General features: G+C 44.3%; 2 protein-coding genes across 5 annotated transcripts in view; both read right to left on the reverse strand.

The window, feature by feature from the left end:
• MFN1 (mitofusin 1) overlaps positions 1 to 8,724 on the reverse strand; it is a 42,430-nt gene extending 33,706 nt beyond the window's left edge. The window contains exons 1-3 of one of the 4 annotated variants that reach the window (XM_058661067.1): positions 8,591 to 8,724; positions 7,549 to 7,667; positions 3,206 to 3,341 (exon numbers count right to left, since the gene is read on the reverse strand). In XM_058661067.1, coding sequence (XP_058517050.1) covers positions 3,206 to 3,341; positions 7,549 to 7,663 — 251 coding nt within the window. In that variant the 5' untranslated portion in view covers positions 7,664 to 7,667; positions 8,591 to 8,724. Of the gene's footprint in view, positions 1 to 3,205; positions 3,342 to 7,548; positions 7,668 to 8,339; positions 8,476 to 8,590 lie in introns of those variants that run through there. The other 3 variants (XM_004591326.3, XM_058661066.1, XM_058661065.1) reach the window with 3 other exon arrangements.
• An 8,717-nt stretch (positions 8,725 to 17,441) lies between these two features.
• ZNF639 (zinc finger protein 639) lies at positions 17,442 to 26,528 on the reverse strand. Its single transcript, XM_004591278.3, has 5 exons — positions 26,448 to 26,528; positions 22,500 to 22,568; positions 20,566 to 20,676; positions 18,922 to 19,056; positions 17,442 to 18,801 (listed from the first exon to the last, which is right to left on the reverse strand). Exons 2-5 carry the CDS (start codon positions 22,555 to 22,557, stop codon positions 17,648 to 17,650), a joined length of 1,458 nt encoding a protein of 485 aa, XP_004591335.2. The 5' UTR covers positions 22,558 to 22,568; positions 26,448 to 26,528; the 3' UTR covers positions 17,442 to 17,647.
• Between the last annotated feature and the right edge of the window lie 479 nt (positions 26,529 to 27,007).

Consider the following 27,007-nt stretch of genomic DNA (forward strand, 5'->3'; position numbering starts at 1 on the left):
AATTTTCAATTTCATGGTACAGTTCTGTAGAGTCTGGGATCCTCTCCCCCATTATGACATTTTGTCAGGATACCAATAAGCTCCCTTAAAACTGATACTTCTATTAACTAAAAAGAAAAATTGGTATTTCCAGATGACCCAAATTCTTGAGACTACCCACCCAGGTGTGAGACCTAGAAGAAATTCTAGGCTCCTGGCTCTGACTTGGCCCAGCCTTAGCAATTGCATCCATTTAGACAGCGAACTGTAGAAGAGCTCTCCCTCTCTGTAACCTTTAACTACAGCTCTCAAAACAAATTTTTTTTAACAAAATAAAATTATTCCTTCCAGATCCAGTCAGAAGCCTGCACATCAACTGAGCCTGCAGTGTGCCTTCAGTCCCTCTACCCCACATCAGAATCATCTGGGGAGCTCACTAACAATGCAGACTCTTCAGGTGCACCTACAGAACATGACTTTAGAGATACTCCCACAGTGATTAATACTAACACTGTAGACACTCTGCTTTCCTAAAACACCTAAAACAATTATGGTTAAACAGTGCTTGCTCCAGCAACACATATACTAAAATTGGAACAATTATGGTTAAAGAAAAAAAACAAGGCCTGGCACAGTAGCCTAGCAGCTAAGGCCCTTGCCTTGAACACCCCAGGATCCCATATGGGCACCGATTCTAATCCCAGTGGCCCCGCTTCCCATTCAGCTCCTTGCTTGTGGTCTGGGAAGGCAGTTGAGGACAGCTCAGGGCCTTGGGACCCTGCACGTGTGTGGGAGACCTGGAAAAGCTCCTGGTTCCTGGCTTAAGATCGAATCACCTCCGACCGTTGAGGTCACTTGGGAAGTGAACCATCGGACCGAAGATCTTCCTCTCTCTCCTCCTCTCTGTGTATCTGCCTTTCCAATAAAAATAAATAAATCTTTTTAAAAAAAAAAATAAAAAAATAAAAAACCAAAACTTTCTCTATTCTTTTTTTCTCTATTCTCACAATTAACACAAAACCATTCTGTGTAGAGCTAGCACCATGACACAGCAGGTTAGTTAAACCTCCACCTGCAGTTCAGCATCCCAAATGGCTGACGGTTCAGCCCTCGGCTGCTGCACTTGTGATCCAGCTCCCTGTTAACAGCCTGAGAAAGCAACAGAGGACGGTCTAAATCCTTGGATCTCTGCGCCTACATGGGCGAACCGCCAAAAGCTCCAGGCTCCTGGTTTCAGAAAGGCCCAGCTCTGGCTCGGGCTGTTATGGGAGTGAACCAACAGATGGACGATTCTGTCTCTTTTCTCTATAAATCTGCATTCCAAATAATACTAAGTAAATACTTAAAAATAAAAGAATAACTGTAAAGGAGTATTTTAGACAATGATCAGGGACAACTTTTTTTTTAGGGACAACTTTTGAGAAAAACATTTAAGGTAACATCTGAAGAATGACAAGGCACCATACAAAAGCAAAAAGAATTCCAAGGAATAGGAAACTTCAAGTGCAAAAGCAAGTTTCCCAGCAGATGAGGGGCACCTGACAAGGCCTGTGAGTTTAGTTTAATAAAAAACAAACAAATCACATGGTTTTTGAGTCACCAACTACAGCATTAGGCATTCGTCTTTACAATATTTAACAATACTTAACATACCACACGGTCCTCATGCAGTTAGCAAATGACAATTAAATGAATGAGTAGGCTGGGCCCGGCGGCGTGGCCTAGCGGCTAAAGTCCTCGCCTTGAAAGCCCCGGGATCCCATATGGGCGCCGGTTCTAATCCCGGCAGCTCCACTTCCCATCCAGCTCCCTGCTTGTGGCCTGGGAAAGCAGTCGAGGATGGTCCAAAGTCTTGGGACCCTGCACACGTGTGGGAGACCCGGAAGAGGTTCCAGGTTCCTGGCTGCGGATCGGCGCGCATCGGCCCGTTGCGGCTCACTTGGGGAGTGAATCATCGGACGGAAGATCTTCCTCTCTGTCTCTCCTCCTCTGTGTATATCTGGCTGTAATAAAATGAATAAATCTTTAAAAAAAAAATGAATGAGTAGGCTGGTTAAATGAGAATACTCTATCATCCTGGGTAGTTAATAGTGGCATAAAACACATCCTACTCCACCAGCAGGGTTAACAGTCCACCAAACAGGTGTGATACTCAACGTAATCTTTAAAAAGTCACAAATCACACTTCTCATTTATCTACACTTCCACTTTTTTAATCAACCAAGAGTCAATTCTTAGAGGTACATTCTTCTTCTTTTTTTTTTTTGAATTACGTTGCATTATGTGACACTGTCTCATAGGCTCTGGGATTCCCCCATCCCCTCCCCGTGCCCTCCCCCCATGGTGGATTCCTCCACCTTGTTGCAGTATTACAGTACAAATTCAGTCAAGACTTTTTCTTTGCAAACAAACACCAAGCATAGAGTCCAGCATCTTATTGTCCAGATAAATTCAACGGTTTCTTGGGGGACCATCTCTGGTCTGAAGGCAGAGCTGGTAGAATATCATTCCGATCAATTAAAAGCCCCAACATAACATCAACACCAATTTACAACATTATGGAATTGACATGGTTTTGAGTAACCAATATGTTAAAAAAAAAATGCAAGTTCTTAACCACATCATGTGACTACTTCACTGACATTTCAATTTTAGTTTATACACAACCGGCTGCTATACACCTTAAAATGGCTATCGGGTACTATTCAGCTGTCTCGTGTCTACTTTCATTTTAGTATTTAGCAGTTTATAGTGTTGAAGCATAATTTTGCTGGACTTGGCAGCTTTTAGGATAATCTAGACTGGCTTATAACTCTAACAAGGCATATGTCAACTGTTGAGGTACAGAACAGTTTTAGGAGGTGTGTGCAGAGAAATCTTCAACACCATGGTGAGGAGTCACTAATCTGTGTCCTACCTAGTAAGGTATATGTGAATCCACGCTGACCATTTCCTGTCTGGTTCTAAGCTTTCCTTGTTGTTCTTAGAGGTACATTCTTAAAAGGCAGAAATACGGTCACCTTCATAAAACCTCATTTTTAACCCAGCAGCTAAAATGAACAAAATCTTTCACATGCTAACAGCTTTAACATACAACATAAGAAACTGCTGAGGGGGGGGAAAGGCAAGAATATTACCTGCTGAAACATTAGACACATAGCTCAGGAGAAGCTCAAGAAACACTGCCTTCTGGAAACTAACCTTACAAAAAATAACACAGGATTACCTGCCAAAAAATGCCACTTTCATGTGTCTCCGAGACAGCACCTCGCCAATGACGGAAATCTTGTGCTTATACCCTTGTATTTCAAGCAAATCATCCTCAGTGGCTATTCGATCAAGTTCTGGATTCTTAAATGTTGCTGAAAAATTGAAATGTTATTAGAAAAAGTGGTATAGATTTATGATTACAGCATACTAAAGACTGTATATATTTGGCTTTGTGCTATAATAAAAACAGCAGGGCCCAGCTCTGTAACGCTACATGTTAAGCCATCGCTTGTCATTCTGGCATCACAAAGGCCAGTAATGCTTCGAGTCCAAGCTACTGGATTTGAAGCCAGCAGGAGATAGCCCCAAAGTGTGGGCCCCTGCTACTCATGTAGGAGGCCAGGAGGAAGATCCTGGCTCCTGGCTTCAGCCTTACCCAGCCACGCCTGTTGTAACCATCTGGAGAATCAATCCAGATGGGAGATCTCGTGCTCGGTCTCTCCCTCTTTATATTTAACTCTGTCAATAAATAAATAAGCCTTTAGGGCCTGATGCAGTAGCCTAGTGGTTGAAGGCCTTGCCTTGCAAGTACCAGAATGCCATGTGGGTGCTGGTTCTAATCCTGGCAACCCTGCTTCCCATCCAGCTCCCTGCCTGTGACCTGGGAAAGCAGTTGAGGACAGCCCAAAGCCAGGAGTTGCAGACTCCGTCTAGGTCTCCCGTGTGCCTACCCGGGGCCAGCTACTTGACGCTGCAGCTCCTGGCTTCAACCTGACCCAGCTTAGGATGCTGCAGGCATTTGCAGAAGGCACCCATGAGGAGGACTTTCAAATAAATCATGTAAATAAACAGTGATAAGAGAGTGAATGTCAGATTATCTCCTGCTCCTGAAATATACACAAAACTGGAACATTTTTCTTAAGTTCAGTCTCCATTTTTCAAACATCTTCTACATAGTTGAGAGGGATACACGCCAATGTGAGCCTGATAAGGGTGGGGATCTCCCTCCTTTTTTGTTTCTGACTAGGGTGGGTGGCTACCCCTAAACCTAACAGAAATAGAATAGCTGGGCCAAACGCCATAGCCTAGTGGCTAAAGTCAACGCCTTACATGCACTGGGATCACACATGGGCACCAGTTTGTATCCCAGCTGCTCTACTTCCCTTCCTGCACCCTGCTTGTGGCCTAGGAAAGCAGTGTAGGACGGCCCAAAGTCTTGGGACCCTGCACCCACGTGTGAGATCCAGAAGGAAATCCTGGCTCCTGGCTTCGGGTTGGTTCAGCTGTGGCCGTTGCAGCCACTCTGTCTCTCCTTTCTGCAACTTTCCAACAACAACAAAAGTCTTAGAAAAGAAAAAATAGAATATAAACCTAAAATCTTCATGTTTCTTGTTAAATATATTGTTTCTTCTCAGTTCTGTGGAAGAAGACAAGTGATAACGCAGACAGATCTTTTCTTAGCTTGGAGACCGTGAGCCATACCTGAATTTCTAAGGGGTTGCCATTAAAACGTTACTCTTAGCAATGTGGACCAGGTGCAAGAAAAGGCAGGTATCAGACTTATTCCTTTTTTTCAGAAATATATATATTTACTTTTTTTACTTTTTTTAAAAAAGATTTATTTTTTATTGGTAAGATACACAGAGAGGAGGAGAGACAGAGAAGAGGATCTTCCATCTAATGGTTGACTCCCAAGTGACTGCAACAGCTGGAGTTCAGCCAACCTGAAGCCAGGAGTCAGAAGCTTCTTCCGGGTCTCCCACGCAAGTGCAGAGTCCCAAGGTTTTGGGCCATTCTCAACTGCTTTCCCAGGCAACAAGCAGGGAGCTGGATGGGAAGCAGGGTTGCCGGGATCAGAACCGGCACCCATATGGGATCCCAGCACATTCAAGGCGAGGACTTTAGCCACTAGGTTATTGCACCGGGCCCTAGTTAGTACTTTTACTTCAAAGGCAGAGTTACAGAGAGGGAAAGACAGCGAGGTATCTTCCACCTGCTGGTTCACTCCCCAAAGGAATGCAACATTCACGACCGGGCCACATTAAGCCAAAAGCCAGGAGCTGCTTCCTAGTCTCCCACAAGGATGCAGAGGTGCAAGCTCTTGGGCCAGCTTCCACTGCTCTTCCAGGCACATTAGCAGGGAAGTGGATCACAGGTGGAGTATTCAAGACTCGAACCACAGCCCAAATGGGACACTGGCATCAATGGTGGGCAACCTGGCGTGCTCCATCAACAATGCCGATTCTTTAACTTCATTTTCATTTACCACCGATTTTTTTTTTTAATATTTTGCTAATGTCTTGTGCTAACCCAAATTCTTGCCAAAGCATAAACAGTCAATGACAAAACTTGGAAGTGTAAAGTTCAGTGCTAGGATTACAACAAAGCAGAATTCCTGGTTAAAAGGAGTTTAAATATAGCAATGAAGAGTTAGGAACAACAAGGAAACAAAAGCTTGATTCTGAAATTGACACTGTGACAAAGTGGGTGAAGGACCAGTTCAAATCTCAACCTTTTCAATTCTGATCTAGCTTACTGTTAATGTGCCTGGGAAAGCAGAAGATGGCCCAAATACCAGGGCCCCTAGCACTCACAAGGGAGACCAAATGGACTCCCAGACTACCGGCTTCTATCTGGCCTACCCCTCAATACTTTGGGGGAATCAGTGGATAGAAGATCTGTCACTTTTTCAATTAAACAAGTCCTAAAAATAAAGAAAAAAACAGGTTGATTGTACCAACCTACCAATGTCTCCCACTGTCAGCTGTGAATCCCTCTTCTTTTTTTTTAAGATTTATTTATTTTTATTGCAAAGTTAGATGTATAGAGGAAGAGGGAGAGGAACATCTTCCGTCTGATGATTCACTCCCCAAGTGACTGCAACAGCCATAGTTGAGCCGATCAGAAGTCAGGAGCCCCGAGCTCTTCTGGGTCTTCCATTTGGGTGCAGGGTCCCAAGGCTTTGGGTCATCCTCGACTGCTTTCCCAGGCCACAAGCAGAGAGCTGGATGGGAAGTGGGGTTGCTGGGATTAGAACCAGCGCCCATATGGGATCCCGGTGTGTTCAAGGCGAGGCCTTTAGCCGCTAGGCTACCACACCTAGTCCCAAATCCCTCCCTTTTCATTGCATATTTGTCAATCACATAATTTTAAAATCCAAAAGAAATTTGTTACTTCTACAGTCTAGCACTGTGGGGCAGCAGGTTAAAACTCTGCCTGTGATACAGGCATCCCATACTTGGGTACCAAGTAGAGTCCAGGCTACTCTGCTTTCAGTACAGCTGCATAGATTATGACCGGGGCAGGCAGCAGAAGACAGCCCAAGTGTCTGAATCTTACTAGGAGCAGGGGAGACAGAGACGGAGTTCCTGGCCTTTGGCTTCAGCCTGGCCCAGAGCTGGCCATTGTAGCCATCTGGAGAGTGAACCAGCAGACAGAAAATCTGTCCATCTCCCCTCTGTCACTCTGTCTTCTGAACAAACCTTTAAATAACAACAACAAACAACTTCCAAAGAAGTGCTGCAAAGGAAGATACGCTTCTCATCACTGCTGCTGGTTCAGCAGTTACACTCAGCTGATGAAAACTTTCTGCCTTTACCCTCCACCTCTCAGCCACACCTGAGAGAAACAGGCCTTAGGTAACGCTTAGCTACAAAGCTGGACAAATATAATGGCTAACTGCGGGCTGCCTGGTTTGCCATTTGAGCATTTCCTAGTTATATAATCTTGAGCAACCTGCTTAACTTCTCCATCACCTTTCTTCACCTTTCAAATGAGTATGATTACAAAATGCCATTGGTGACAGAAGCAACATATGAATTATTGATACAGAAGTAATTAACAACATCAGTTGTTCTTAACAACATCTGAACTTCCTCTTTTGCAGGACTGACGTCGGCTTTACTCATCCTCACATACTATACAGCACAGTCTCCTGTATGTGTGTGCATTCGATAACTACAGTTTGAAGAAAAAAGTAACTGTAAATATTTTCAACAATAATCATGTTAAGAACTTAAAAGGGGGTCTGGCATGGTAGCCTACCAGCTAAAGTCCTCGCCTTGAACACACCAGTTCTAATCCCTGTCAGCCCCATTTCTCCTCCAGCTCCTTACTTGTGGCCTGGGAAAGCCCATCGAGGACAGCCCAAAGCCTTGGGACCCTGCACCTGCGTGGGAGACCCAGAAGAAGCTCCTGACTCCTGGCTTCAAATTGGCTTAGCTCTGGCTGTTGCGGTCACTTGGGGAGTGAAGCACTGGATGGAAGATGTTCCTCGCTGTCTCTCCTCCTCTCTGTATGTGACTTTGCAATAAAAATAAATCTTTAAAAAAAAAACAAGCAAACTTAAAAGGAACTAACCTTCAACAAAACGTGAGCCTTCGGTCACGAACTCCAGCAACTGCTCAAAGATGGTGGTGATGGCCTTCTTAGCCAACACAAAGTGCTTCAGCGGAGATGCAGTGTCTGCCATCATGCTGCTAGCACAGAAATACAAAGGTAAAACAGCATCAATTAGTGACTGATAACAGCATGTCCATTAGTAACAGCTTGTAAGTTCATTCATTTAACTCCCCAATGGAACAAACTACCAAAACATTTTTAGGTAGTTGTTTGGGGGGGGTGGAGGCGCAGAAATATACCAGTTAGACAGTTAAGGACTACTTTTCAAAGCTATTTCACTACAATAAATGAAAGTGACTAGCCAACATTTCTACTTTATTTCAATTTCTACTTTTCCCTCTGGGGAATATGAAACTAATTATGGCTGAGTTGTGATTGCATGTGACTTAGCACGTCAAACAACTGAGTAGCAGCCAAGTTCACAAGCAAAAGTAACTTTCTCAACCTGGAGTTGTACGTGGGAGGAAACAGCTATGCAAAAAATCAGAATCAGAATCCAGGATCACAACATAAAACCAATCGTTGGGGGAACACGCTTTCATCACAATACAGGACGCAAGACATTAACGCTCCCAACCTGACTACCAGAAACTTGGAGGAATCTCAAGCTTTTTACATCCCCTGACGGTTTCCCACGAAAATTACACCCAGGCCAAACGACTACAGCCGGGCCGAGCACAGGTGCGCGCGGAGTGGGGCGGCCCCGGGCACGGCTCCCGCCGGGGAGCCGGCGGGGCGCAGCTACCTACCTCGGGAGGGGCCCCACCACGCCGCAGCCCCGGCGGCGGGGGCCTCGCACACCCGGCTCGGGACCCGACCCAGCCGCCCCGCCGCCCTCGCGCGGCTCCGCGGGCCCCGGCCGGCCGCCCGCCCCGCTCGCCATCCGCCCGCAGCTCCCTGCCCGCAGCTCCCTGCCTCGTCACGGCTCCCCGCCCCCGCCCGCCCCAAGGTCACCCCGAGAGTCGGGAACGCGCGGGCGACCGAGGCAGCTGACGCGCACCCTGTCCCGACTCGCACTTGTCACTCGGCAGCCACCGCTCGGCCCCTGCCCGAAGATTGCCTCATCGCCCTCGCTCAACATAAACCCGAACCGGAGGCAGGAGGCGTGGCGGGAGCGCCCACTTCCGGCCCGTGGTCCCCTAGTGTTCTGTTTGGTGTCGTCACCGGAAACGCATCGCAGCCAGACGCCATTTTTCTTAAGGGAAGAAGGCTAAATTGGCTGTGGGCAGAGACTACACCTGGCGGACTGGATTGTGGTTCCGCCGGACAAGTTCCTCTCCTCCTCCCCCTCTTAAAAATTTTCAAAGCTCTGTGACGGCCTAGGCTATGGCTGCCTTAGAAGGGAGAAACTGTGGAGTTAAGGGGCTGTGAGGCAAAAAGGCCATGTTTGTCACGGAAGAGGCAATCAAGGAAAAGCGCTTGACCTAATCCATGGTTTTTGCATGGTTGCCTCTCTGGAGTACAGACAAGGAGGGAAATACAGACAGACGGAGAGAGATGACTGAGTTTAGAGGTGAGACCTAACGCTTGGTGTATTTTTAATTACTGCTTAAACTTTGTGCTTAAGAATTATCTGGAGAGGATCCGGTACTGTGGCCTAGTGGCTAAATGGGATCCCATATGGGTACCAGTTGTTGTCCTGGCTGCTACACTTTCCATCCAGCTCCCTGCTTGTGGCCTGGGAGAAAAATTCGAGGACGGACCAAAGCCTTGGGACCCTGCACCCACTTGAGAGACCCGGAAGAAGCTCCTGGCTGCTGTCTTCGAATCAGCTCAGCTCTGGCTATTGTGGCCACTTGGGGAGTGAACCAACAGGTGGGAAATTTCCTCTCTGTATATCTGCCTTTCCAGTAAAAATCAATCCTTAAAAAAAATTGCTTGGAGAACTTGTTAAACTGCAAATCTCCTTTGCTCACAACCCTATCAAAGTGCTGTTGCCGTTTTCCAGGCTCAAGACATCATTCTAGCGTGTCTAATCTAATTTTTTTAAACTCCCTCCCCACTTTTAAAAAAATTTGCTTATTGAAGGCAGAGTTATAAAGAAAAAGGGAAAGCAGAGAGAGTAATGTTTCATCCGCTGGTTCACTCACCAAATGATGGCAGTGGCTGAGTCTGGCCAAATACAAGACCCCAGAGCACCAGCTCTCCCACAGTGGACATGGGACCCAAGGGCTTGCCCAGGCAATTTGGCAGGGAGCTGGGTCTGGATCTGAAGCGGAACATCCAGGATTTAAACTGCCACTCAGATGGGATGGAGGCAGTGGCTTACCAAGGCAGCCACAGTCTTGCTCCATTCTGGGGATCCCTTGCCCAGTGATGTGTTCTCCCAGGTGAAACCACTCCATCTGTTTGCCTCAGAAACTCAATCTATAAACTGATATATGGATACTACCTAGCATATTTGAGAAAATGACATGGGGAAAGGCTGGCATTGTGGTATAGCACGTGAGCCCAGCTCCTGTGATGCTGGCATGCCATATGATACTCCATTTCTTTTATTTTTTAAATGATTTCTATTTTTTTAAGATTTATTTTATTTTTTATTGAAAAAGCAGACATACAGACAGAAAGATCTATCTGCTGGTGCCGGAGACCAGCTCCAGCTCAGTTTGGAGCTCGAGAAGGGTGCGTGAGATAGGAGTAGAAAGAAGAGAGACAGACCACTACCATTCCAGGATGATTGTGGACATTGCGAGAAAGCTGTCTGCTTTATTTATACAGAAGCAGTACAAGGTTTTCTTTTAGGGGCATTTTGACATAGCCTCAGGGGGGCACAATGTACAGCTTCCTGAGAGATGATTGAGGAAGGATTCCACATTCCTTGCTTATCTTGGTTTGCCAGTCTTCATCCGCTCTCCTCAGGTCTGGGCTCTAACCTTGGCGCCACCTGTGACAACCAGACCCCTACCTTGAATTATGTATGGGTTAGTAAGTCCGGAGTCTTGGTCTAGGGGGATTACGGGCCATTGGCACTAAAGGTCAGCAAGCTCACACAGTTTGTTAATTGAACAAGTAAAGCAAGAGTTAAAACGGCGGAAAGAATTGTAATTAGCAATGAGCCAAGTTTACTCCATCTAAGTTTCAATTCTACAATGGACAAGTGAGTGTTTCCAAAGACAGTTATACAAATTGTTTCACCTTAAGACAGGGCATTATCCATTCCAACGTTGCAGCCAAGAATTTCTCAGTAGACAACACATCTTACTCAGTAATACACTCTTACTGCAATTCTTGTTCTACAACTTATCCATCACTTAATGGGAGAAATACATCAAAAGAGAAAAAGCAAAGATCTAAGACAAAAGGTTTCAAACATTAAGTTCCTCTACAACTGCAGGTTCTACAACCTCATAAGTGATCAAACAATAATCAAAAGTATATCTTTGTGATATTAGTGAAATCAGCCTATATTTCCTCTAGTTAGAAATTATGAAAGCAGCTAAAGCAACTACAGTTTCTATGTTCTAAAGAGTTGCAAAGACAGGCTAACCTCTAAGGTCACAGTAACTATTTTTTTTGCCTTAGCAGGATAGCCTTTAGGGTCCCAGTAACAGGATAGCCTTTAGGGTCACAGTAACAAGATAACTTTTAGGGTCCCAGTAACAGGATAGCTTTTAGGGTCCCAGTAGCTATATTTTTTGTCCTAGCAGGATGGCCTTTAGGGTCACAGTAACAGGATAGCTTTTACGGTCCCAGTAGCTATATTTTTTGTCATGGCAGTTTTAACCCATACTCCCATCATTTCCATTAGTTTGTAAAATTCTTATCAAGCCATTTCCCAGAAAGCATGCTAAATGTCCGGGCCAGATTTTATGGCAATGAGTAGGTACACAATTAGGTGTCTGGAAACAGCATGGGCTTGATTGTACTCCTGTGTGCAGTTAAAGGCCCACTCACCAGGACATTATCAGTAACATTAACTCTGAAGCTCATGTTGGTTGTAAAAGCCATCTCACAGGGGCAGACAATGCCTCAATACAAAATTCTTAGTGGGGTGGTTGAGTGCCCATGCGAAAGGGGGTGAAAACTGCGTCAAGGTGGTCAGAGAGAAATCCGCTAGGCCCTGCCAAGTAGCTGGAAATTCCCTGGGCCCTGCCAAGCAGAGAGCTGTTCTCTTCACACCTTTGGGTTATTCACACCTACTGCACGGACCCCGGCATGCTGGCTTAACTCTCCAAGCAGCCACAGTGGCCAGAGCTGAACCAATCAGAAGCCAGGAGCCAGGAGCCTCTTAAGGGCTTTCCATGTGAATGCAGGATCCCAAAGCCTTGGGCCATCCTCTATTCCTTTCAGACCACAATCAGGGAGCTGGATAGGAAGTGGAGCAGCCAGGATATGAACTAGCACCAATAAGTGATAATGGCTGATACAAGGTGAGAATTTAGCTACTACTGGAAAGACAGATTTACAGAGAGAAGAAGAGAAAGATCTTCCATTCACTGGTCCACTCCCCAAGTGGCTGCAACAGCCAGAGCTGAGCCAATCCAAAGCCAGCAGCCAAGAAATTTGTCCAGGTCTCCAACACCAGTGCAGGATCCTAAGGCTTTGGGCCATCCTGAACTGTTTTCCCAGGCCACAAGCAGGGAGCTAGATGGGAAGTGGAGCAGCCAGACATGAACCAGTGCCACCATGGGATCCCAGCACTTGCACGCAGAGAATTAGCTAGTGGTGCTATCTGCTACACCTTTACACTCCACTTTTGACCCACTTCCCTGCTGATGCACCTAGGAAAGCAGTAGAGGCTGGCCCAGGTCCTTGGACCCTGTGCCCGTGAAAGAGACTGGAAAAAAGTTTCCTACTTCCTGGCTTCTGACTTTGACCTGGCCCAGCCCTGGCTGTTGTGGCCATTTGAAGAATGAACCAGTGAATGAAATACTTCTCTCTCCTTCTGTACCTCTGCCTCTCCATCTCTGTAGCTCTACCTGTCAAATGAATGAATAGATTTTTTTAAAAAAGAGTAAATATTTTTTTTTCCAGTGATTCATTCCCCAAGTGACCACAACAGCTGGAGCTGTGTCAATTCAAAGCCAGGAACCTCTTCCGGGTCTCCCATGCAGGTGTAGGGTTCTAAGGCTTTGGGCTGTCCTCAACTGCTTTCCCAGGCCACAAGCAGGGAGCTGGGGAGAAGCGGGGCTGCCGGGATTAGAACCGGCACCCATATGGGATCCCGGCATGTTCAAGGCGAGAACTTTAGCTGTTAGGCCACCACGCTAGGCCCTTGCTTTTTTGTTGTACTGGAAATGCAGACTTACGGGGAGAGGAGAGATAGAGAGAAATATCTTCTGCCCAGTGGTTCACTCCCCAAGTGGCCACAATGGCCAGAGCTGAGCAAATTCAAAGCCAGGAGCCAGGAGCTTCTGGAACTCACAGGGTCCCAAGGCTTTAGGCCATTCTGCACTGCTTTCCCAGGCCACAAGCAGGAAGCTCGATGGGAAGCGGAACAGCTGGGACACGAACCAGTTCCCAAATGGGATGTGGGCACATGGCAAGGTAAGGATTTAGTCACTCAGCTATCGGTCTGGGCCCTGATATGGGCATTTAAACCCTGAAGTGCTGTGTTAATGGTTGATGTATTAAAGGTGGAGACTTTATCTACTTACAGAGACAAAGGAGGTGGTACCAGTACAAGGTATTTAGGTCCTTGGAGGTTTGCCCTTGAAAGGGCTAATTGTCAACAGAGGCCTGGTCATTCAGCCAGCTGGCCTTAGTTCTGCTTCCTGCATCATCGTAGGATTGTTCCTGCACACTTGCTCTGCCCTTGCCAGCCTGCACCACTGTTTCTTTTCTTTTTTTTTTTTTTTTAAAGATTTATTCATTTTATTACAGCCAGATATATACAGAGGAGGTGAGACAGAGAGGAAGATCTTCTGTCCGATGATTCACTCCCCAAGTGAGCCGCAACGGGCCGGTACTAAGCCAATCCGAAGCCAGAAACCTGGAACCTCTTCCGGATCTCCCACACGGGTGCAGTGTCCCAATGCATTGGGCCGTCCTCAACTGCTTTCCCAGGCCACAAGCAGGGAGCTGGATGGGAAGTGGAGCTGCCGGGATTAGAACCGGCGCCCATATGGGATCCCGGGGCTTTCAAGGCGAGGACTTTAGCCGCTAGGCCATGCCGTTGGGCCTTTTATTTATTTTTTTTTTTTGAAAAAGAAACTGGGTTTATTCCTCTTTGCACGGAGCGGGACACGAAGGTGGCTGGCTAGCTTCTGGACTCCAGACACTTTTTACACAAAGATGCCCAGTTATCTGCCTCACTGCCATGTTGCAGTTAACAGCATGTTGCAGTTGGCAGTTAGTAGATGGGGCAGAACATTGAAGTCTCAGGAAGGTTTGTAAAGACTGTGTGTAGAAACTCTGGGTCATGGAGAAGGATATGATTAAAGAGTTCTACCCTTGCCTCCCTGGGGAAACCCAATCCCAAAGGAAAGGCCCCTCTCTCTAGGGGAAGGGAGGCGGGCAGCCCAGACCTACAGCTCAGATCCAAGGCCAAGGCAGGGCAGCAGAAACAGAACCCAGGCTGAGCAGCAAATGCCTATGGAAAACTCAGGGGCTGACAGAGCCTAGAGGCCCAAGTCTGGTGTTCTGTTTCATCCAGTTCTGCACATTTCTTCTCCCCTAGACTACAGTGGAATTTGAGTTCCTGCACCTGGTTTTGCTGCAATGCACAGAGGGACAAATCGGACAGACACCATGGGCAGTAGTGGTGGAGCCTTAAAGATGCCTGTGGGATGGGAAAACACTCCCACGAACACCACTACGATGGGTCACAGGCAGCTTTGAGGCTTGTATGCCAGGACTGCTGTCAAGAATGAATTTTACAAGCCCTCTCCAGTAAAATCTCCTGTCACTATTTCTTGCACTCTGGCCCCTCCCAACCTCTTGACGAGGGCAGAAGGTTGAGGGTTCAGGGTTTTCCCCATGGATGCAGGTGCTCAAACCCTCGTGCCATCTTCTCTTGCGTTCTTCAGCGCATCAGGAGGAAGCTGGGTTGGAAGTGGAGCAGCCAGGACGAATGGGATGCCCGGGTGGAGGCCAGCCCGCTAAAGAATTGTATCTTTATGGATAATAGGGAACGTTTTAGAATTTGAAGTAATAACTCATTGTAAGGGGGAGATGAAAAAAGGCAAGAAGAACTACGAGGACCATCAGTAAAAGTCACTGTTAGCAGGACTTCTATTGTAGTGTTGTATCAACTCAGTTAAGTAATCTCAGAGTGGAACTGTGACTTAAATCCCAAAAGAATGAAGTGGAAACGTGTCTCCCAGAAGTATTTTAAAAGTTTTAGGAAGGTCTTTTTTTTTTTTTTTAAAGCAAGGTCTGTTTTTTAACTGAAGCTCGTTATGCTAAAATTACACACAAACTACTTCAGTGAGTGATGGTCAACAGATTTATCTGAAGAGTCATTGCAAAATTCTTATGAGACAAAATTGTCAGTGTGATATGGCTATATACCCTGCAGATTCTTCAAGAAACACATAATTACATGGTTCTAAAATTTCTGACTTACATCTCATTAAGTAGTTTCATTACAATATGGGATTTGATTATGAACACCTGATCAAACATAAGGCAGTAAAATATACATTTTAAAAAAATCATTTAACAGGTTTCCTAAAAATAAATTCCTGAAGTTGGGTGTACATAAGTAAATATAAATAATAGGGTTATCAAGAAATCAAGTAAATGGCTAGGTGACAGTCATGAAAAACATCCAAGAGGGGGTCCGGTGCTGTGGCCTAGCGGTTAAAGTCCTTACCTTGAATGGGAACGGGATCCCATATGGGTGCCGGTTCTAATCTAGGCGGCCACACTTCCCATCCAGGTCCCTGCTTGTGGCCTGGGAAAGCAATCGAGGACGGTCCAAAGCCTTGGGACCCTGCACCCATGTGGCAGACCTGGAAGAAACTCTGGGCTCCTGGCTTTGGATCGGCACAGGAACGGCCGTTGTGGTCACTTGGGGAGTGAATCATAGGACGGGAGCTCTTTCACTCTGTCTCTCCTCTTCTATATATATCTGACTTTGCAATAGAAGTACATCTTAAAAAAAAAAATCCAAGAACAAAGATTAAAATCATGTCGTAATGGCAACATGGGGCTGTAAGCCAAATGATCTGCATTCTGCTACTGTGTCATGTAACTGGTTAAATGTCCTTGGCCTTAGGACAACCCAATTTTCTATTTATACAAGAAACATAAAACTAAAACGTAGATCAGTGGGTTTCTAAGGCGCTCTTAAAATTTAAACTCAAGATTTTCAAGTTTTTATGAAACATTTGTGTACAGAGCCCTACCAGAAATGTTAAAATCAGACAAAGTGAGTTTCCAGGACAAGCATACACATCAGACAGAGATATAAACAAGGAATTCTGAGAATCACAGCTGCAAATGTCATACACAATACCCATGGTTCCCGAGGGGGAACACCACTGGGTGAAAATTGTCGTTTTCAACTATACAGAATAACTGGACAATATTTTTAGCAGCAATGTTTGTGACATTCAAGGACAATGATATAAATAACTGTGTTCCTGATACTGCTATTTCAGAAGCTGTGACTGAATTGCAGTTGAATTGTTTACTCAAATTGATATGTCAAAGCCCTATGCCTTAGAATGAGACCCTATTTGGAGATAGGACTATTGCAGTTAAGATGAGGTCATTAGGGTGAGCCTTAATCCAGCGTCGTCTTCTAACAGGTATGGATCCTCTTTCCCTATAGCCCTCAGAAGGAAGCAAATCTACTAGTATCTTTTTTTTTTTTTTTAAAGATTTTATTATTATTGGAAAGCCGGATATACAGAGAGGAGAAGAGACAGAGAGGAAGATCTTCCATCCGATGTTTCACTCCCCAAGTGAGCCGCAACGGCCGGTACTAAGCCAATCCGATGCTGGGACCTGGAACCTCTTCCAGGTCTCCTACGCGGATGCAGGGTCCCAAAGCTTTGGGCCGTCTTCAACTGCTTTCCCAGGCCACAAGCAGGGAGTCGGATGGGAAGTGGAGCTGCCGGGATTAGAACCGGCGCCCATATGGGATCCCGGGGCTTTCAAGGCAAGGACTTTTAGCCGCTAGGCCACGCCGCCGGGCCCTAATCTACTAGTATCTTGACTTGAACTTCTGGCCTCTAGATCTTACTTCTGGTAAGATCATAAACAGATATTTGCTATTTAAACAACTCAGTTTGCAGAAATGTTTGATAGCCACAGGAAACTAATTCAGATGCTAAAGTTAATTTAACATTATCAAAAATAATTTGTACATCGTGGTAGTAACTCAATACTCAGATTTAACTGTATATTAATATTTTGTGGAATTTCATGTTGGAAGTTTGGGTATGACTTTACAGCTTTACAACTGAAAATAGAATGGAAAAACACTGTGATTTTGAAATGGTCACATTTTTCTTGTCTAAATTCTTACCAGGTCCTCTCCAACCCTATCATAAATTATTCAACACATAGATACGGCCTTGAAAAAAAAAAGATGAAGGTTACCATGACAGTCACCTTTTCTTCCTTAGGCAGAACTAGTCTGCTAGTGTTGTGAGAAGGCTCAGAGCCCACTGACTGCTCAGGGCACAATCACTGACAGGAAGGGGAACATCAGCGGGCTGGATTACAGACTGTGTTACTCTTTATTTCTGCAGCGCAATAATCCAATGATTTCACACACAAAAAACTGATCTTGTCTTAAGCTTTTAAAAACAGTGAGTAGCACCTATTGTTAAGGAAGGAAAACTGTAGTTAAGTTTCTTTCATATCTGTTTTTCCCTAGTTCATTAAATCAGAGCACACGCAAGAAACTGGATGAATATTATCAAGAATGGTTAAAACTATCAGCTACCACACAATTGAAAATGCCATACATAAGGTACAGTCATATATTGGACATTTAATGTAGCAATACCCCAAAAACAGGGCAATTAAAAACTTATTTTTTTAAAACCTGTTTGTTAAAGGCAAATCTCATTATCATGTTTAAAATCATCCATTTTAACATCTCCAAAAAAGTTGAATTTATTACTTTACAAAAATGTTATGTAAATCAAAATAAAAACTAGGTTGTCTCATGAATGGCAAGGTGACTTATTAACTCCCTTTCATTTGCAAACCTCATCAAGCAGTCACTACATTTATGAGGCAAGTCGGCAGAATGCTTGAAGTCTAAGTGAATTTTAAGATCTTCAATCTGTCCTGTTGAATATTCACAATATTGACATAGATAAATCCCTTCGGACAAATGCGAATTTAGATGCTTGCAATACTCTAGCATACTTGAAAAGCCTTTCCCACAGTCATCACAAACATGGGGAAATATTTTAGTATGTTCAATAGCGACATGCCTGTTAACATTTGTGTGAAGTCTACTCCGAAAGCCACATACTTGACATACAAAGAAGTTTTTACATTTGTCAAAAGTAATTTTGCTTAAGAGGCTGTACTGTCCGTGTTCTCCATTGTTGTACTTGTCACTCAGCTCTATCAGCTTACAGGCATGTTCATTCACCACGTGGCTATGTAAGTCCTCAGGATCATTCGTTTCGTGTTCACAGAACTGACATAAATACTGCTCGTCACAGCTGTGCTCCTGGAAGTGCAGGTAGAGCTCACTGCTGGAGGAGAACTGAACATCACACTGCTCGCACCAATAGAGGTGATCACTGAAATGGGTGTCTGCAATATGTTGGCTGAGGTTTTCAAAAATCACTGTCTTATAATCACAGTATTTACAGATGTAGGGGTCTTCTTCATGGAGTTTCGCATGTTCAATCAGAAGCATGTTGCTCGAGAAACTTTCTTTGCATACCCGACACACATTTGAATCAGTACGTTTATGTTTCAGGATCATATGCTGCTTTAAATCAGAAAAATACTTGCTGTTGAACTCACAGAGCTCACATTTATAGAGGCCACTGCTGTTGGCTCTTAGTAAAGGCCATTTTTGCTGGGCAGGCACATTCAAAGCTTGGCTCTTGTCAAGAATTTTACAAAGCTTGGCTGGTGGCTCTTCATCGGTTTGGTCTTGGAGACTCTCGGAGGAATTGTTTTCGGTGTCTATATCGTAATCCTCAGAAATTGCATGGACTTCTACAGCAATCGGGACATCTTCAGCTGTGTGCACTTCTATGGGACTCTCTTCCCGAGGCTGCTGGCTAACTGATTCAGGCGAGTCACATTCTTCATCGCAAATTTCTACGTCAGCAGATTTCTCTGAGAAACAAAAGCAAGCCCATTATCATATTGCTAATACTAAGGAAGGCCCATTGGATAAATACAATAAGCAGGGTTTCGTTCATTTACTGACACACCAATGCTGATACTCTTGCTAACCTGTAGGGAAGCCAGTGTGGTCTAGAATTCTAAGTACAGGACTGGGAACCAGGTAGTTTTGACTTCTGCTTCTGGCCTTGATTCCATCTGTAAATTTTGGCAATTCATTTGATGTCTCCGTATCAGAATCATCATCTGTAAAAAGGGATTTTGAAAAACACTTCTATTAAATGAAGTATTAGTTATTATAAGTTTGAATTACACTAGGAACAAAGGACTAAGATTTAGCCATGAACACAGACATTAGCTATAAGCTTCAAACACAGAAAATCGGCCCAAATAACCAACTGTGCTTGCTTTTGTGCCCAAATGGACTAGAATATTCTTTCTGAAGTTCCCTAGGAATGTGACGTTTATCAGTTACTGAGCTTGGGTAGACACTGTGTTACTGCAGGTTTTCCAGTAGTTGGAATACCAGCATCCTCTAACAGTGACAGTTTACGTTCTGGGTGCTCCACTTCTGATCCAGCCTTCTGTTAACGCATGCTGGGAGACAGCCTCTGCCACCTACATGGGAGATCCAGTCCAGTTCTGCCTTCAGTCAGCCCAGTCTGAACTGCTGCAGCCATTTGGGTAGTGAAGCAGGACACAAGATCTTTATAAGTCAACACTATAATGACCAATACTAACATATCATTGTTGTTAAGTCCATACTTGGTGTCTTCATTTTCCCTACTCCACTTTTGAGAAGGAAATCTTTATGTTCAGGCCACAATTAAGGAGTAGAGAGTTATGTTCCACCTCAGAGTATCCATGTAAACAATTTGGAATTATTCTTTAATATACCTCTCCCCTCTTGTTTATTATTCAATTGTTATATTAGAAGAAATTTATCTTATCTTTTTTCCTCACCTTATTCCAGCTTTAGTAATTGGGAGCTGCTGCAGTTAGGTCATGGGTTCCTCCAACATAACAAGTTTGTGAGTGTGTGTGTGTGTATACCTGAGCAAATCCCTACTTTCCAGCACTGTAAGACTGTCCTGTATTTTCTGCCCCAGATCTACAATAAGTTCTTTCCTTGAGGAGCTATAGTTCATTGTAAGCAAGAACTGTATTACAAACCAAGATCTGGGCACAAAATGTGCTCACTGCTACTAGTATATTCTTCTTTCAGGCTCTTTCCTAACAGAAAAAAAAATGTGTGTGTGCAATATCTTCCATAAACTAAACATGAGTTCATCCCAAGAACTTTGACCCTCTAGTTTTCATGTTTCCTTATGTTCTGTGCTTCTAGGAGGAGTTGAGGGGACAGGGAGTACCAGTGATTGCAGAGGAAGACAGGAGTTGAACACTAGTTTTCATTCATCTAATGCTGAAGAGGCACCTGCGGGAGGCGCCACTGAGTTCTCTGCCTCCTGCCGGCTGAGAACAGCCATGCTTTCACACCGTCCTGCTCCTTTAGCCACAGAGCCTCCCTGGGCCGCATCACTCCTGCTGTGCCACCAAGTCTGACGCAACTAACATATATTTAGGAGGAGAGTGTACTTTAAAATTTATTTATCTGAAATGCTAAAAATTAAAATGATTTCTTATATATAAACAGTTGTCTGTTTTGAAATCATCAATCACATTTCAACCATATATTCACACAGGGAAAAATACAAAATAGTTTAAGAAAAATATTTTTGAGAATGTGAAATATACCTTTGTTGTCAAAACACTTTATGTCTGGCTGTCTCATAGAACAGACACTGTAACAATGATCAGAAAAAATCCCATTGAATCCATCTGCAATTCGGCTTATTCCAGAGGAATCTGAGCATAAACCAAAATGAAAAGAAAAAAATTCAAGTACAATAAACATATTCACAATCAGTAAGTTATCCCTTTATCTGACATACACAAATTTTCAAAGGACCACTCACACACTTTAAAATGTAACTGAGAGGCTGGCACAATGGCCCAACTGGCTAATCCTCCACCTCTAAGCACTGGCATCCCATATGGACACTGGCTCGTGTATTGGCAGCTGCAGTTCTCATCTATCTCCCTGCCTGCAGCCTGGAAAAGTACTACAGGATGGCTCAGAGCCTTGGGACCCTGCACCCTTGCGGGAGACCCAGAAGAAGCTCCTGGCTCCTGGTTTTGGATTGGCTTAGCTCTGGCCATTGCGGCCATTTGTGGAGTGAACTGTGAATGGAAACTGTTTTTCTGTCTCTCCTTTCTCTGTAAATCTGCCTTTCCAATAAAAAGAGAGTTAAAAAAAAATTAACTTAAAATATACAAGGATACACTTATCTTGTAATCAGGATTTCACAAAATCTGTGATAAACTCTGTGTTAACTGCACACAGTGAGTTACCAGAAGACAAGCCTAAGTGTGGGGAAAGCATAACGCACAGGATTCAAGTCCAACTAGTCATGTTCAATCTTGCCTAGGAAGGATCAGAAAGCAGTGGACCAGGTTTTATCTCCTTAGATGTAAATACCACGTAGGTTGGGAGGCTAACACGTGTGCTGCAGACTGTCTAAGTATGTGTACACAAGCGGCATTACGGAGGATCAACAAAGCACTTCTCTCATAGTACTAAGACAACAGAGCCAATCTCAGTCACAAAAAACAGAGCTCACATTTCTGAAAATAATAGAGGACAGAGTCTCATCTGCTCCCCACCTTCCCCAATGATGCAAACTATCTTAAGCACAGCCTGTGAATCTGTCTACATAAAAAAGGAGCCTTGGAGGTGGGCATTTGCATTAGCGCTTAGGAAGCCAGTTCAGATGCCTGCTGCCCCTCACGGTGTGCCCGAGTCCCAGTTCTCCCTCTGCTCGATGCTAGCTTCCTGCTGCTATGGACTCTGGGAAGCCACAAGTGACGGTTCCCGCGGCTGAGTCCCTGCCACCTGCGTGGGAGACCCAGACTGAGTTCCTAGCTCCCAGCTCCTGTCTGGCTCAGTCTGGCCAGTGCAGGTATTTGGGGAGTAAACTAGCAAAGGAGCTTGCTCTATCTCCAGCTCCCTCTAGGACTCCAAAAACTAAACATCTCAAAATGAAACAAGTTTATCATTTTCACAAAAAGAAAATAACATTGACTATCTAACTTCAAATACCGATAAGCCACAAAGTTGTAAGGGTCATGTAAAATAATGTTTGAAGGAGGATGTTTGGTACCTGAGTTAAGATATCATGTAGGATACTCACACCCCAAATCACAGTGCTTGGGTTCAAATTGCAGCTGCTTGCTAACGCACATGCTGCGAGGCAGCGGTGATGGCTCAAGGACTTGGGTCCTTGCTTCGAGGAGGGAGATACAGAGTGAGTCCCCACCTTCCAGCTCTGGCCTTGCCGGCCCCCAGCAGTTTTGGGCGTTGAAGTTATGAATCAGGAAATGAAAGACCTCTTTCCTGCTGTCTGACTATCTCTTAGAATTTTTTTTTTTCATTTTAAAATAAAATAGTATCTGTAAATTTCTGATGTGAGCGTAGCACAAGGACAGTGAGAATGACCTATTCAGGAAAATTTATTTAAGGTGATCTCTCACCTAAACAGTGAGCCAGATATTAAGTCTTATTTGATCATCCAATTCATGAGAAAGTAGATGGATTCCACAACTTTAAAATAACTCAGGTATGTACTAACCTGAATAACGAGACGGGTGTAAAGTCTTCCTTTTTCTTTTTTTAGGATACTCATTCATATCTTTTCGATCTAAAAAAAAAAGTCATAAACAGCAACTGTTACAAGTTATAAAAAAATCATTTCTGGGCCCAGCAGCGTGGCCATCAGCTAAAGTCCTCACCTTGAATGCGCTGGGATCCCATATGGGCGCCGGTTCTAATCCAGGCAGCTCCACTTCCCATCCGACTCCCTGCTTGTGGCCTGGGAAAGCAGTCGAGGACAGCCCAAAGCTTTGGGACCCTGCACCCGCGTGGGAGACTGATAGGAACAGTCTGATTATAAGTGTTTACTTACTCCCATCTACATCTACACTGCTCCCTTAGTACATACCTGAATGGGTATAGATAAAAATGAATGCATGGGAAATATGGGTAGTAATATTATCAATAATCTTAATTGTATTCTTAATATTACTATATGTTTATCTGAGATTGATGATCTAGAAATAGCTACTAGACCTTTTATGTAAACTATGCTGTGACTTACTAATGGATATAGTGCGTATATTGGAACTTTTGAACAGAAGTGACTCCATCTTCCTAGACTACTGGTAAAGTGGAGTCACCTCTCATATCACTCCTGTCAAGAAGCTCTAATGCAAATAAACATGTTAAAAAAAACAAGTTCTAGTAAAAACAATAAAAGAAGAAAAATATGTTTTGACAAATATGTAAAAAACATGTTTTGCAGAATTAAGAAAAAGCAAAGAGTGTTACCAATAGATAAGTTATAACCAATCAAAAATAAGTAAACATGTTTGTGAAAGTGAAAGTAACCAATGGAAATACTTTGTAAACAAGTAATAACCAACCAAAACCATTGTAAACAACTAATGGCTTGACCCCCTGAATTGTATATAAACCCATGCTTTGGTCCCAGTCAGCTGAAGCCAACAGGCTCCCACCAAACCGGAGCCAACCTGTTGGGCCTTCACAGAAGCCAACCAGCTCCCACCAGATCGGAGCCAACCTCTTGGGCTTCACAGAAGCTAGCAGGCTCCCACCAGACCTGAGCCAACGCCCAGCAGGCTTCCACGACAGATAAGCTAAGAAAGCGCTTTCAGTGGCTTCCCTCATCCTATTCAATGTGTGCTCGCTTGAATAAACGTCTGATTGCAAGCATACTCCTGGCGTTTGTTGAGTGACCGGGCTCGGTGTTCGCCGCAGAGACCCAGAAGAACTGGCTTCTGATTTTGGATCAGCGCAGCACCGGCCATTGTGGTCACTTGGGGAGTGAATCATCGGACAGAAGATCTTCCTCTCTGTCTCTCCTCCTCTCTGTATATATCTGTCCTTCCAATCAAAACAAATCTTTAAAAAAAATCATTTCTAACCAACAGGAAATGTATCATATGACAATCTACTTTATGGGCCTGGTGCAATAGCCTCATGGCAAAATCCCTGCCTTGCATGCTCTGGGATCCCATCTGGGTGCCGGTTAGTGTCGTGGCTGCTCCACTTCCCATCCAGCTCCCTGCTTGTGGCCTGGGGAAGCAGTGGAAGATGGCTCAAAGCCTTGGGACCCTGCACCCGCGTGGGAGACCAGGAAGAAGTTCCTGCTTCCTGACTTCGAATCAGCAACTCTGGCTGTGGTGGCCACTTGCACAGTGGACCGGTGAATGTAAGACCTTTCTCTTTGTCTCTCCTTCTTTCTGTAAACCTGCTTTTCCAATAAAAATAAATCTTAAAAAAAAAATTACTTCCTGAGAGTAATGTCAAACAAAGCCTCTGTCTAATTTTGAATTATTTTCCCAGTCAGGTTTAAAGACAGAACAGTGACTATTCTTTAATAAGATTGAGAAACTCTTTGCCCTTCATTTTTGATACACTCCAAAAATACTTTTCATTTGGAAAAACATGAATGTTAGAAGCCTGGGGCTGTCATTGTGATGAAATACTGTAACCTGCCATGGGCCCTGGGAAAGACCGGCAGGGTCGGACTCCTCCCTGCTCTGCTTGGGCTTCAATGCTGACAGAATCAAGAGAGCCAGGTAATTCCAAATAACAATAAACTTTATACTTAAATCATTTTTTAAAGATTTATTTATTTTTATTGCAAAGTCAGATATATAAAGAGAAGAGGAGAGACACAGAGGATTATCTTCCGTCCGATGGTTCACTCCCCAAGTGACCGCAACGGTCAGTGCTGCGCTGATCCAAAGTCAGGAGCCAGGAGTTTTTCTGGGTCTCCCGTGTGGGTGTAGGGTCCCAAAGCTTTGGGCCGTCCTCGACTGCTATACCAGGCCACCAGCAGGGAGCTGGATGGGAAGTGGAGCTGCCGGGATTAGAACCGGTACAAATATGGGATCCTGCTGCGTTCAAGGCGAGGACTTTAGCTGCTAGACCACCATAACCGGCCCTTCATGTGCCTATGCCACAATATTAATATGAATCATATAGGGGCTGACTTACAGTGTAGCAGGTTGAGCTCTCTGAGACGAGTGTCCCAGCTGTTCTAATTCCTTTTTTAAGATTTATTTATTTTTATTTTTTTATTATTTATTTATTGGAAAGTCAGATATACAGAGAAGAGGAGAGACAGAGAGGAAAGATCTTCTGTCTGTTGATTCACTCCCCAAACGGCTGCAACGGCCAGAGCTGTGCTAAACTGAAGTCAGGAGCCTCCTCCAGGTCTCCCATGTGGGTGCAGGGTCCCAAGGCTTTGGGCCATCCTCGACTGCTTTCCCAGGCCACAAGCAGGGAGCTGGATGGGAAGCGGGGTCACTGGGATAAGAACAGGTACCCATATGGGATCCTGGTGCATGCAAGGTGAAGACTTTAGCTGCTAGGCTACCACACATGGCCTAGATGTTCTAATTCTAATCCAGTTCCCCAAAGTGCCTTGGAAAGCAGCAGAAGACAGCCTAGGTGCTCGCAGCCACCCCCATGGGAGATGTGGATGGAGTTTTTCCATCTCTTGGCTTACAGCTATCTGGGGAGTAAAGTAGCACAGAAATACACTGAATACATTTTCTCCCTCTTTCTCTGTAACTGTGCCTTCCAAATAGATTTCTTTTTTTTTCAAAGATATTATCTTTTATTTGAAAGTCAGACTTACAGAGGAGGAGGAGAGACAGAAAGGAAGATCTTCCATCTGCTAGTTTACTCCCCAAGTGGCCGCAACAGCCGGAGCTGAGCCAATCCGTAGCAAGGAGCTTCCTCTGGGTCTCCCACACAGGTGCAAGGTCCCAAGGCTTTACGCCATCTCCACTCTTTTTCCAGGCCACAAGCAGGGAGCTGGGGTGCATGCAAGGCAAGGACTTTAGCCACTAGGTTAATGTGCTGGTCCCTCATATAGGCTTCAAGCTTAAGAGAGCTACATTTCCTTAAAACCAAAACAAAACAAACAAAAACCTGGCACAAATGTGTATTGGCTTTCCAGCTTTCACAAGAAATAGTGTTAATACAGAGTATCTCGAAAAAACTTATGGGGTCCAGTGCGGTGGCTAAAGTCCTTCCCTTACATACACCAGGATCCCATATGGGTGCCGGTTCTAATCCAGGCGGCCCTGCTTCCCATCCAGCTCCCTGCTTGTGGCCTGAGAAAGCACAAGGATGGCCCAAAGCCTTGGGAATCTGCACTGGAAGAAGCTCCTGGCTCCTGGCTTCGGATTGGTGCAGCTCTGGCCTTTGCAGTCACTTGGGGAGTGAATCATTGGATGGAAGATCCTCCTCTTTGTCTCTCCTCCTCTCTGTATATCTGACTTTCCAGTAAAAATAAATAAATTTTTTAAAAAAGAAGAAAAATAGAAAAAAATACAGAGCATCTCAGAATCTAAGCAATTTACTGAAACAAAATCCTTTTTACATAGTCACATTCAGTATTCTGCTAAGAACAGAACAGGTATGGTCAGCATGTATGATTAAAACCTATGATCCTACAAATTTAACTTCACTACATTTTACTTACTTGGTATAATTCTTTAATTTTGTAGTGAGAAAAAAATAAAATGAATCACAGGGAAGTTTCCTCAGATGGTAAAAGACGCCTGTAAGTAAAGCATACAGAAGTCACACAAGCATACTGTGCCCCAGTTCCAAGACTCAGTGACACACTGGTCCCACTGCAGTTACAGAACGGGAATTCAGGCTTACTGTTCTCTTCAGTATTCTGTACTAACTACCAAAAGTTGTACACATCCGTAACTGCGTGACTGCATTTATACTTTTCTAATTTTTTTTGGAAATCAAATTCACCTTCTAAAGTTAAATCTTGACACCAGAACTGGAATATAAATCCGCATAGTTTATTCTAATATCTGTTATAGGAATGGAAAGGTACCAGAGGGTCGATATTAAGTCTCAGACTTCACACTTAAGGTTCTCAGAGATTTAATAATAACACCTATTACCTACCAGGCCTAAACATGCTTTATGTCATTTAATCCTACAGTATCAAAATCACCCTCTTGAAATGAATTCGTTATTATTGATAAGAATCTGAGGCATGGTAAGGTCAAGTCAAAGTTG

This window comes from Ochotona princeps, chromosome 3, assembly GCF_030435755.1.
Source record: "Ochotona princeps isolate mOchPri1 chromosome 3, mOchPri1.hap1, whole genome shotgun sequence".
NCBI lineage: Eukaryota > Metazoa > Chordata > Mammalia > Lagomorpha > Ochotonidae > Ochotona > Ochotona princeps.

Bases quoted from the DNA above. Each gene is read 5' to 3' on its own strand.
- ZNF639 (XM_004591278.3), bottom strand. From the start codon at position 22,557: ATGAATGAGTATCCTAAAAAAAGAAAAAGGAAGACTTTACACCCGTCT. The intron at 20,677-22,499 runs GTTAGTACATAC...GTTTATGCTCAG, and splicing joins ACACCCGTCTCGTTATTCAG to ATTCCTCTGGAATAAGCCGA. The intron at 18,802-18,921 runs GTTAGCAAGAGT...TTTGTTTCTCAG, and splicing joins CCACACTGGCTTCCCTACAG to AGAAATCTGCTGACGTAGAA.